Source organism: Lynx canadensis, chromosome D1, assembly GCF_007474595.2.
Source record: "Lynx canadensis isolate LIC74 chromosome D1, mLynCan4.pri.v2, whole genome shotgun sequence".
Taxonomy (NCBI): domain Eukaryota; kingdom Metazoa; phylum Chordata; class Mammalia; order Carnivora; family Felidae; genus Lynx; species Lynx canadensis.
In genome coordinates, this window is record NC_044312.2 from 81,977,718 (window position 1) to 81,989,794 (window position 12,077).

Genomic DNA, 12,077 nt, shown 5'->3' on the forward strand with positions numbered 1-12,077 from the left:
AGTAGATAATCTCAGTAATGAAGATAAAGGGAAGGAATCTAAAGAGAACAATGCGTTCATACAGGAAAGAAGCACAGAATCTCTAAGCTCTATCTTCGATAGGACATAATAGGAGCTTCTAGCCCAGAATAAATTGATCAGGTCAAATAAACGATGGACAACCAAAAAGGAATTTATAAAGTGATTTCCTTGGAGCAATAAGGAAAAAATGAGGAAGCAGCAGAAAGACAGCCCCCCTGATGGGAGCAGATGGTCTTACAGAATCCTGCTCCACTCTTTCCCATCTTAGTTGAGGCAACGCCAGTTCTCTGGCAGCAGGATCACCCTTGACTCCTCTGTCTCTTTTACTACACACCCAATCTATCGAGAAAACCCAGTAGCCCTATTATCAAAATAATCTAGAATCCATCCACATCTCACTGCCTCCACCGCCAACCCTCTGTCTAAACTACCAACATCATACACCCTCTTCTTGCTCTATCTCTGATCCTAGTCTTTCACCAATCTTCCTTCTTTACATTTTTTTTTTAATTTTTTTTTTCCTTCAACGTTTATTTATTTTTGGGACAGAGAGAGACAGAGCGTGAACGGGGGAGGGGCAGAGAGAGAGGGAGACACAGAATCGGAAACAGGCTTCAGGCTCTGAGCCATCAGCCCAGAGCCTGACGCGGGGCTCGAACTCACGGACCGTGAGACCGTGACCTGGCTGAAGTCGGACGCTTAACCGACTGCGCCACCCAGGCGCCCCCCTTCTTTACATTTTTAAAAGCACTGCTCTGTGTCAGGTACTGAGCTCAGCACCTAATATTTATTGCTCTATTTGGTCCTAGCAACAACCTCACAAAGGCAGCATCATCACAACTATTTTACACAAGGGGAAAACGATAGAAATTAAATAGCTAGTCCAAAGTCAAAGAGACAATACATAGCAGAGTCAAGATTTGATTAAAGAGTATCTGTTCTATGAAATACCATTCTATCACTCTCACCTGTATGTATGGTGGTTGCGATTCATGTGGGCTCCTATCTCTGTGTCACTGCAATTATTGCACTGAATGGTCATTATCTGTGTGTTTGACTCTCTTCCCCACTAGCCAGCTGGGGAATAACTAATCTTGGGAAATAACTAATATTAATAAAGATGTCATTTATTGAACACCCACCATGTACTATGAATTCATTCAGCAAATATGTGTCTTCTACGTTTTAGAACAGGTACTATTCTAGGTGTTGGAGATGAAGTGGTGAACAAAACAGACAAAGACTCTGTCTATAGGGAGTTGACAGTCCGGTAGAGAAAGACAAGTTTACAAATATATATGTTATATATATATATATATATATATATATATATATATATATGTAATACACATTGGTAAATTTACAAATATATCTACAACACATCACGTGCCATAAGGACATGGACACTGGCCCGGTTGGTGCCTATGGTGGTGGAAATATTTGGAAGTTCTCTTCGGAGTTCTATTTTTCCACTGAAATAAAAGGCAAAGCTGACAGCTGAGCCTAAGTGGGAGGAGGGAGGGGAAGGTTTGAGGTTAGAGAATGTGAGAAATGATCAGCTAGTAAGAGAGTTAAGCGGACATTAGGGACATGCAATAAGATCAGTCATCGTGGTGTGTGTTCCTTCAGCCACGTTCACATCTGGCTGCTCTGGTTCATGTGCAGATTTAATCAGGTACACCATGTTAAGTTGTTCATAGATAGCATATCATTCAAATTTCATAACAACCTTGCAGGTCATTTTCATCCTGTATTTTCCAGACGAAGTAATTGAGCTGAGAGAGTATATTATTTCCTTTTTTTTTTTAAGTTTATTTACTTATTTTGACAGAGAGAGAGAGGGCACAAGTGGGGGGGGGGGTAGCAGAGAGGGAGAGAGGGGATCAAAAGCAGGCTCTCATCAGCACAGAGCCTGACATGGGGCTTGAACCCATGAAATGTGAGACCATGACCCAAGCTGAAGTCAGATGCTTAACTGACTGAGCCACCCAAATGCCCTGAGAATGTATCACTTTCTGAAGTGCTTGCAGATGGGAAGTATCAGAATTCAGAATTGAATCCAGGTCTGTCACCTTCAGACCTCGAGTTATTAACTCTGATACAATGTCCCTATCAAATTAGACCTGTATCTTCATCTCTACATGTGCTTCACACATTCTCAGTGAGCTAGCTTCAGAAAATGAAGACATAACTGACAGACAATTTTTACACACTTGCGCTGACTGAAAAGTTGATTGGAGTTAACAGGGTTGAGACAGCCAAAAAGGATTCATTGGATTTGAGTCACGTGAATGCAAATGTGGTAGTGAGCCCACCATGCAGATATGGGCCAGACCACATCTATGGTATTGCATCTGATTCAAGACACCAGTGCTGTTGGAGAGCATCAGCAAACTCAGAACACATCGTACATTGGAGAGCAGAGAGCCTAGGGGCAGGGCTCAGAAGCCATAAAACTTGAAAAACCTGGGGAATAAAAAAGCTATTTGGGCTTAGAAAAACTTAGCACAGTAGCTGTCTTTGTATGCATCTCCAAGACTGTCATATACTGTGTGATTATGGAGCACAGAATTAGCACCTAAAAGCAAGGCGACAAAGGTAGACTGTGCCTCAGCATAAAGAAGCAGCTTGTGACAGCTGGAGCCGTCTGGAACCAGTATGGGTTTCTCCACAGGAAGATGCATGCAGTGTACATAATTGAAAGGGATCAAGATGGTTTTCCAGAACCTTTTCAGGCATGTCGGAGGGGACAGTCACAGCAAGAGCAGAGGGTAAAACTGAATTTTGGAATATCTGTGATCAAATTATTTGTGTGGCCTCCCAGCTCTGACATGTATGAGCTGTGAGATATTGCACAAATTATTGAAAATCCTTAGACCTGTCCCCTCATCTATAAAATGGGAATAATACTGGAACCTCTGCGATGGGGTTGTTGTAAGGATTATATGAATTAATCCATACAGAGTGCTTACAAGAGTGTCTGGAATCATAAGGGCTCGATAAATGTTAGCTCTATTTTCAAGTACTCCTCACACCCGGCCTTTTAGTGTCCCTGCCTGGTTTTATGTGTTCTTGGTTTCTCCAACTAGAAGGTCACTGTTGTCATAGGGCTGAGCATATAGAATATACCAGGTACCAGGTATCTAACGGTCCAAAACAAAAACGTATTTATCTCCTTCCAAGCAACACAAACTTGTGTAGAAGCATGTTTCATACATCCTTGGGGAGACTTTTCGAGTTTGGTGAGATTATCACCTAGGGAAAAGGTTTTATGGATTTCTCCATCTTTTAAAATTCTAAAGAGTACTCAGACACAGTCAACTTTCAGGGGTTGCTACCAGTCTCTAGTCCTCATTAGAAAACAAGCAAAAGGGAAAAAAGGCAAAGGTTTGTTTAGGACACAGAACATATTAGTTTTCTGAAAATCTACTGGGTGCCAGCCTTGGGCTATATGCTGGGGTTGGGGGAGGGGAGGGAAGGGGGCAGTAGTGGTGAGGAAATAAACATATAGGACATGCTCTCTGTCCCTTGCAAGGAATTTGCAATCTAGTGAAAGAGAGAGAGAAGTCCTGCCTGACGGACCCTTGCTTACTTTTCCATTTAATCTGTTACCCTCCCCTTTTCTTGGGTTCTAGGCCCAGTAACTCTGAACTCCCCCAACAAGATTAGAGATTCCCCCTCTTCCTACTGTCCCTCCCACTGGGATTCTTTTCTCCCTGCCCTTTGCATAACTGCCTTCTTTCACCCCCTGGGCTCTGACTTAAGTTTAACATCTCTTCTGTGAGACCTTCCTTAACTGCCAGGTCTAAAAATGCTCCCCATCTTGCTCCCAATAACTGTTTACCGGAAGACATTCACCCCGTTTGTTACCTCCATAGCACTTGCGACAATGTTTACTTTTAGGTGTTTATTTGCTTCCTTGCTTAGTCACTTTTTCCCTCCCAAGGGCAGCAATCACATCTATTTTTATTCGCTAAATGTGATCTCTTTTGCATAGCTAGGCTTTCAACAAATATGTGTTGAATAAGTGCAAGCTTATTTCAGCATAATGTGGTAAGCACTGTGACTGAGGTGTGTTGTAATGCCAAGGGACCACAGAAGACAGCCTTCAAGCCCATTCTTACAAACCCCAAAGGAGGGCATCGCAGAGTGCCCCGCCACAGACCCTCAGTGCTCTTCTCATGCACGCCTGCCACCTTCTAGTGCACAACTGCCACCCTGACACTCTGCTAGAGGCCTTTCTCTGCCTGAGGAACGTGCTTGGCTAACACACAGAGAAGGCCAGAAAGACCCAGAAGTGAATGCCTAGAGAAGCAGCCAATGAGGCGTGGCCATGGGTGGCCTGCACGCCCCAGCTTCCTTGCCCCTGGGTGGGACGACTGTGCAGTATCATGTACAGTATTGCCATGAGGGCCAGCAGTTCCCTTAACCATTCATTGAAATGGTTTTCTGGGGCACCTGGGTGGCTCCTCAGTTGAGCGTTTGACTTGGGCTCAGGTCATGATCTCGTGGTTTGTGAGCCCAAGCCCCACGTTGGGTTCTGCACTGGTGATGTGGAGCCTGCTTGGGATATTCTCTCTTCCTCTTTGCTTCTCGCCTGCATGTTCTCTGTCTCTCTGTGTCTCCGTCTCTCTCAAAATAAATAAATACACTTAAAAAAAGTTTTAGTGGTTTCCAGAGGCTTCCTTCTCTATCTTGCTTCCCCCTCTATTAGTTCTTCCACAGGATACCTCCTTAATACGTTGTTTGCATTCAAATCCTCATCTCAGGTCAGCTTCTGGAAGATCTCAGTCTGAGAGGACAAGTGATCAGATTCTTGAGACCTGTCAAGTTCACTCGACAAGAAATAAAATCATGTCTAAAGGCGCAGGATCCCCTTAGCACAGAAAAGAGACTCGAAGTCCTAGTTCCACCGAGGTACTTTTCCTCTACTGGGGTCAGATTTTGGTTTTGGCTGGGCCCCTGCCAAGTATTTACAGGAAAAGATAGTAAGAGTTTGACTGATCTTCAGCCTATTAGACGAGCTATTTCAGAGCCAAAAGCACAGGTCAGTGCAGGTGGACAGAAGGTTCTAAACTCCAAATAACACATTGCAACCCAGCATGCTGTACTCATGAATCTTTAACTAAAGAGCTTCTTTGTGTCTTTTCTTTTTGAAATACAACTCAGGATCCAGGAATGCGATGCCTCCCTGTGAAAAGGAAACCTTGTACAAATGGTTCCTTGAAAGCCAGCATGGAGCTTGGTTCATAAATTTTATGATGTGTGAAGCACATGTTCAAGGAAGTATTTATTAGTAAGGCCATAAGTTAAATTAGAAAGGGTGGTTCATGCCTTAAATATTCCGTCATTTTCCATACCGTTTATGTATCCAGATCCAAGTGTGAAGTTTAAATTTGCTTTTAATGTATTCACCTGACAAATGATTTACTCTAGTCAAACGTATTTTCTCCGAAGTCCCCTGTAGTTATGTTTTGTAGTTGGGAGAGACTGGGGAAACACTTTTAAACTGGGTTTTCAATGTTAAAGTTTCTGTGCAGATATCATGAAATGATTTTAGGTGGATTTATTGAAATGTGGTTCTCCCTGCAAAGTAGAGTATTTTATATCGTGGATGCTATGATGAATTTAGAAACTGGTTGGTCACTGTGTTATCTCTGAAAAATCACACTTAGCAGACTGAGTGTATGAGTGACTCACAGTAGAACACAGGTTCTATAATGAGCTGTAGCCCCTGGTTGCTGACTTTTGTAAAGCACTTCCTAGGGCGTGCCAGGATGAGAGCTATAGTTGGAAAATTGTGAACTTTGCAGAACTTAAAAGGCATTGTAACCACCTTCTGATAGTCAACTCTTATAAATCTGAAATTGTGGAGGATACGCTATGTGTAGTCAGCCTTGCTTCCTACTGGAGTCCCAGTGTGAATATGGTTAGTTTTATACATGTAAAGAGTAACAACATATTTACTGAAAGAACCTAACTCATCCTGTGCTTTTAAAACAAAGAATAGTGTGTGTTTGCATGCGCAGCTGTGCATGTGTGTGGGTGATTCTGTAGTGGGAAAATGACTCCTGTAGAAACAAAACCTCATTAAAACATACTATAAATGTATAGAGATGTACATAGTGTGTGCCCTAAGGAGATCCTCCTTGAAACCACAAAGTAGTCAAAATGCGAACTCAAAGTTTTTAAAACATTCACATCTTGTGAAAATGTCTTTTTCAATCTCTATGTATTATTTTTCCCTGATAACACCATCGCTGACATTCTCTGGAAAGTGATAATGGCCTTAAGTAAAAGCAAACCAGCGTGGACCCCTGAAATGCACTGGCATACATTAAAGAAGAGAAGCTAGCTGGTTTTTAATTCTTGGTTCATTTCACAAAAGATGGACAGCAATGTTGTAGTGTTGTGCCATGAAACCTACTCATCATGTTTTTTGCTACATTTAAAATCGGGACTAGGAGCCAAAGTTTATCTTTAACTTTTTTTTTTTTAATTCCAGCATAATTAACACTCAGTGTTACATTCAGGGTTTACCTTTAAACACCAGTGCTTAAACAAGTTCAGACAACGTGGTCCTAATTGTAACATGCTTTCCTTTCTTTTTTATCTAGTAGACTTCCTTTATAAGGGACAGAATAAGCAATAGACATTCACACATCTGTTCTCTCATATGCGACAACAGCATTTTAAGGCATCACTTGTTTATTTTATGTGTAGTTGTTAAAATTACAGACTTTGGAATTCGTTGCCTGGATCTGACTAACCAGCTCTGCAAATCATTAGCTCTGCATGACTTGGATCTTTGCTCCCTCTTCTATAGTTTGGGAATGCTGAAAGCATCTATTGCATATTTATATTGTGGACATTAAAAGAAATAATATATGGGAAGCATCCAGCACTGTGCCCGCCATCTTGAAAGTACTCAGCAAATGTTGGCTATTATCATTGGAGGTAGTAGCAGCACTGGTCTGCTATGTGCCAGGCACTGAACGAGGCTACTTGCATTATCTCACTGCGTGGTCAACAAATGACCTGCAAGGTAGATGTAACCATGGGCATTTTGTAACTCAAGAGGCGGCAGCTCAGAAAAGACACTAAGAAACTAGCTGGCAAGATGCAACCCAATGATGCAAACCCAGGCCCCTCTGCCTCTGTGTTCTTCCTCCTGTTCATGTCCTCTCTCACACGGTACCAGCTGCATGTGGCTGTTTAGCTGGTGGCTAACTAGCTGGTGGAAGTTCAGGAAGCGACCTCCTGAACCTGCTGGGACCTTTTCACTTGTAAAGTACCATGTGACTCCTAAGAAATCCCTGTGTCTGCAGAAACAGCCATGTTGACATCAAAGGGGGAATGATTTCCAGTCTACAACTACTGCATGGGAACATTGACCCATTCCTCATTCTTCAAGTGGGGGCTTTGGAGTTGTTTTCTGTAACGTGCCATAGGTTCCCCCAGTTAGAAGATTGAGGCATTGCTCAGGATGATAATTGAGATAGTAAGATCTCATTCTGTCACTTGTTAGGAAGGTTTGCCTTCCTAAGGCAAACACTTTCTTCCAAAAATGAAGAAATCAAATGGATTGACTAGAGTTGGGTATTTCCTGAATGCAGTTGCTAATATCTGAGTTATTTCCCTTGGCAAAATGACATCTTTGCGTTCCGCCTCCTTTAGGAGAGCCTGGTTGGCAAGCAAATTATTTTCTTCCCTTTGTTTTCCTTTCTGTTTCTTAAGTAAACATTTTTTATGAGCATTTGATCATGAGGGATTTGACTTTATCTGGTGTGGCATTATCATCAAAGAGTCTACACAAAATGCATCTTTTATGCATCCTATGACCACACCTTTCACTTTTTTGTCCCTATGGACTGTTTTTGTTGACTCCAAAGAATGATTTGGCCTCAGAGAAAGCTTCTTATCAAGTGAAGTAAGAGGAAGAAGTTGTACCTACCAAGGCAAACACTCCTCCCACCTCCAGAAATACGCATATGCTGTTCTAAGTCCATCATTCAGATTTTATCATTTATTTGGAGTTGAGCAATGCTACTTGGTGATTAAAACACACAATATTTCAGCATTATTTCCAAGCAAAGTCCAGGCAGAGAAGCCCTAAGGACATACAGATCAAGAGCTATCCACAAGTTAAACATTCCCTCAACACATGAGGTATAGTGAATACCTGTCATGGGTCAGGCAATGGTAGGCAGGAGGTATATAGTAGATTGGCATGTCTCCAGGGAAGAAAATCTGGTAGCCTGGGTATTCCTATATGACTGAAATTCTGTAAATTCCATGATAAATCAAAGGTCAGCTTCAATGAACTAGCCCCTTCTCAGAGATTCTCATTTTATGTAAACACAATGTAACCCCACCTGGTTTCTTTCTTTTCTTGTTCACAGAATGTCAGTACTGGGGCTCAGAGCTCCAGCTACCTACACTGGATTTTGAAGATGTTTTAAAAAATGATGAACATGCATACAAGTGGCTCTCCAGCCTCAAGAAAGTAGGCATAGTACGACTCACAGGAGCATCTGACAAACGAGGAGAAGTTTTAAAACTTGGGAAAAGGATTGGTTTCCTTTACCTTACATTTTATGGGTGAGTCACCAAATAGTCTGTATTCTGCCATTATATGTAAAGTTTGATATATTTCCCAGAAGGGGGACACTTTTGACTGGAGATACAAAATTTCCATAATGCCATGAACAGGAAGTCAGATGAGAAGGCGAATCTAAAAGTGGGATTTCCCTGAGAATAACTGAAATCTTAAGGGATCCTAAAAGCCCAAAGACATCAGACATCAAAGACAGGCTAGCGATGGATGGTGTGTTAGTTTGCTAGGGCTGCCCTAATAGAATACCATAGACTGGGTCGCTTAAACAACAGAAATTTATTTCCTCCCAGTTCTGAAAGCCAGAAGTCTAAGATCAAGGTGCTGGCAGGTTTGGTTTCCGGTGAGAGCTCTCTTTGTGAGTTGGAGATGGCCTTTCCTCTCTGTACCTGCATTGTTGGTATCTCTTCCTTTTCTTATAAGGACACCAGTCCTGGTGAAGAAGAGCCCCAGCCTTACAACTTCATTTAACTTTATTCACCTCCTTAAAGGCTCTTTCTCCAAATACACTCATATTGGTGGTTAGGGCTTCACCATGGGATTTGGGGGAGGGCACAATTCATTTCACAGCAGGTGGGATGGAAGACTGTGTTTCTCCAAGATTTTTATAAATACTGAAAGTTCATTAAAGTTTTACCACCCAAGACTCAGTGCAAAATAAAGTAGGGCCCTGGGGAATTTAAAGCCGCCCACCAGATGTGTTAAAAAAAAAAAAGATAAAAGTAACCTGCAGAAAATTAGGTCTATGCACTTCAGCAAGTAACAGGAAATGTAACTGACTTTAACTTTGAAACAAGAAGCTGTTTGCATAAGAATTACCTGGGAGGTAACATTAATTATGGATAAGAAACACAACAGGAAACACTTAGGTGCAAGTGGGGATATTACTGTATTTCTAATCTGTAGGGTGAACCCTTCCTGTGATGTATACAATTGCTCTTGGGCTCTGCTTGAGCAGAGCACATTGGGAGCGAAAAGAACCTTCAAAATCCAAAGGTTGCAAAACTGGTAGCACACAGGCTGTATTCAGATATGTTTTATTTGGCCCACAGGATGTTGAAAGAAAATAGAATTCGTTGTCAACACTTAAAAACTGGGAGACTTTACATTAAATATGGATCTGACTTTTCTTGAAAAATCAAATCTGGCAACAACTGAGGCTAAATCCCTACATGGCAACCATCTGCTTGAAGGGAGCATGTTCTCACTCTCCAGTTGCACAAATTCCGCCCCCCAACCCCACCCCCACCTCAGACCTACAAGGGCCCTGCCTGCCCTTGAGTTTGCCATCCCTAATCTAGAGTAAGATCCTCTTGCAAGACTCTACAGACATAGATAAACAGAGGATTCAAAAATATCCCACCACTTGCCCCCACTGATTTGATCAAGTTGATTCACAGCAGGGGAACCTGGGTTGCTCAGCTGGTCAAACGTCTGACTCTTGATTTTGGCTTAGGTCATGAACTCACAGGTTCATTAGTTTGAGCCCCATGTTGGGCTCTGTGCTGACAGCGTGGAGCCTGCTTGGGATTCTCTCCCTCTCTCTCTCTCTGTCCCTTCCCTGCTCGCTCGCTCTCTCTCTCTCTCTCTCTCTCTCTCTCAAAATAAATAAATAAACTTAAAAAAAAAAGTTGAATCATGGCAGAAGACTCTATCATGTTTAGGCTTAGAAGACCCAGCCTCCACCCCCACCCCAAGAATTTACTTCCACCATTAGCAAAATTACGTCAAGATTGTTCTCTCCCCTACATCTACAAGAATTTAAGCTGTTCTAGAGATTATATCAGTAACAAAATACAAAGGAAAGAGGTGGAAAAGCCTTGAAATTATTAAGAGCCTCAACCCAATATTTGTTCTTTTTTTAATGTTGATAATTTTCTGACACAGATATTATCCACCTGTACACCGATAAGGAAACTGAAGCTCAAAGAATTCAACTATAACCCAAGTTTTCACAGGTAGTAAAAAAAAACAAAAAAAACAAAAAAAAACAAAAAAACCAGAGTTATAACTGGGGTCTGTTTTATCCACGGGCTTCCTAATCCACCTCACTATTGATGATATAAAGGTAGAACATGCAAAGGATGCTTTTAGGCACCAGACATAAACAGAACACTTCAAACTAGATCTCTTCTATGTTCTTTTACTCAATTTTTATTTAGTGACAAGACACTTTTTGTATCTATGCAACCCATTTCATAATTGCACAACTGCAGCCAAATCCGGGGGGGGGGGGGTGGTCTTTGTTATAGTTTTCTGATACTCACCCCCATCCCTCACATTTAGGGTCAGATTCTTTGTCCTGATTCATAACTTATATTTCGTTTTGTTTTGTTGTTACAAATCCTAAAAAGGCTTGATAATTTGGCCCCTGATCTAACATTGTGAAATTTATTGAAATAAATATTCAAAGTTGGTTGTCAGAAACAGATCAGACCTTCTGCTACTGTTACACTTTGTTTGTCCAAGACCTTTGCATCTAACCAGACAGGGTCAGCCCTATTCCACCTCATCCTCTGTGCAGAGGTCACATCTGTCTCCTGAAGCTCTCAAGCTATGCCACATGCTAAGAAATGCCTTTCTGCCCACCTCACTGCTACATCTACAACTGATTACCAAGATCTCTATTGTTGTTGTTGTTGCTGGTAATTTTTGATTCTTTACCTCAAGAACTTACAGAAGAGGACAGTTTTGCTATTGTTGCTTTGTTTGTATTTGTTTGCTTGTTTGCTTTTTATTAAGAGGATGAGAAAAGTAAGTGTTTTCCTCAAGTTATTTTCCTTTTCTGCTCCTTCCCACAATCATGTGGAAAGCGATATTAAAGTTTCTGTAACATGGGATTTAAAAGAAGGGATATTTAGAGCAATAATTCTCCACTGAGGTTGCACATTGGAATAACCAATTTAAAAAATGCTGACATTTGGGTCCAGTCTCCAGACATTTTTCAAAACAGTGATTTGGATGTGATCTGAGTACCAGGACTTTTTAAAACTTTACAGGTGATTCTCATGTGTAGCAAAGGTGAAAACCTTTGGTTGAGAGCAGGGGTACTTTAAGAGAAGGCAGGTCTCTGTTGGTGTAGAGCTTGGGTGCTTTCTATCCTCCCAACTCTCACAATTATGTACATGAAGTGGCATTTTTCATGTTCTTTGTACTGTGGTAGTGCCTGGACATGACTTCTCTTTATAACAATCAGTAGTTGCCTTAAACATGGTCTCTCTTTTTCATAGCTTTGTTTCTCCACTGGCAAAGTGCCTTACTCTTGTTTGAAAAAGTAACTGGCAGGTGAGTGAGTGAATGGAATGAATAAATGAAGGCAATAAATAATGGAGAGAGGGGACTGCCAGAAATAGGAGAAGGATAGAGAAAGGAAAGCAGGGAGAGGAAGGTTAAAGGGCAATTTTGCGTTCCGTGTAGATTTCTCAAAGATCCTGGTTTCTAC

At 41.6% G+C, this 12,077-nt stretch overlaps 1 protein-coding gene across 1 annotated transcript in view; it reads left to right on the forward strand.

Moving 5' to 3' along the window:
* BBOX1 (gamma-butyrobetaine hydroxylase 1) overlaps window positions 1–12,077 on the forward strand; it is a 52,900-nt gene that overhangs the window by 11,800 nt on the left and 29,023 nt on the right. The window contains exon 3 of the mRNA XM_030333433.1: window positions 8,424–8,622. Coding sequence (XP_030189293.1) covers window positions 8,424–8,622 — 199 coding nt within the window. The remainder of the gene's footprint in view (window positions 1–8,423; window positions 8,623–12,077) is intronic.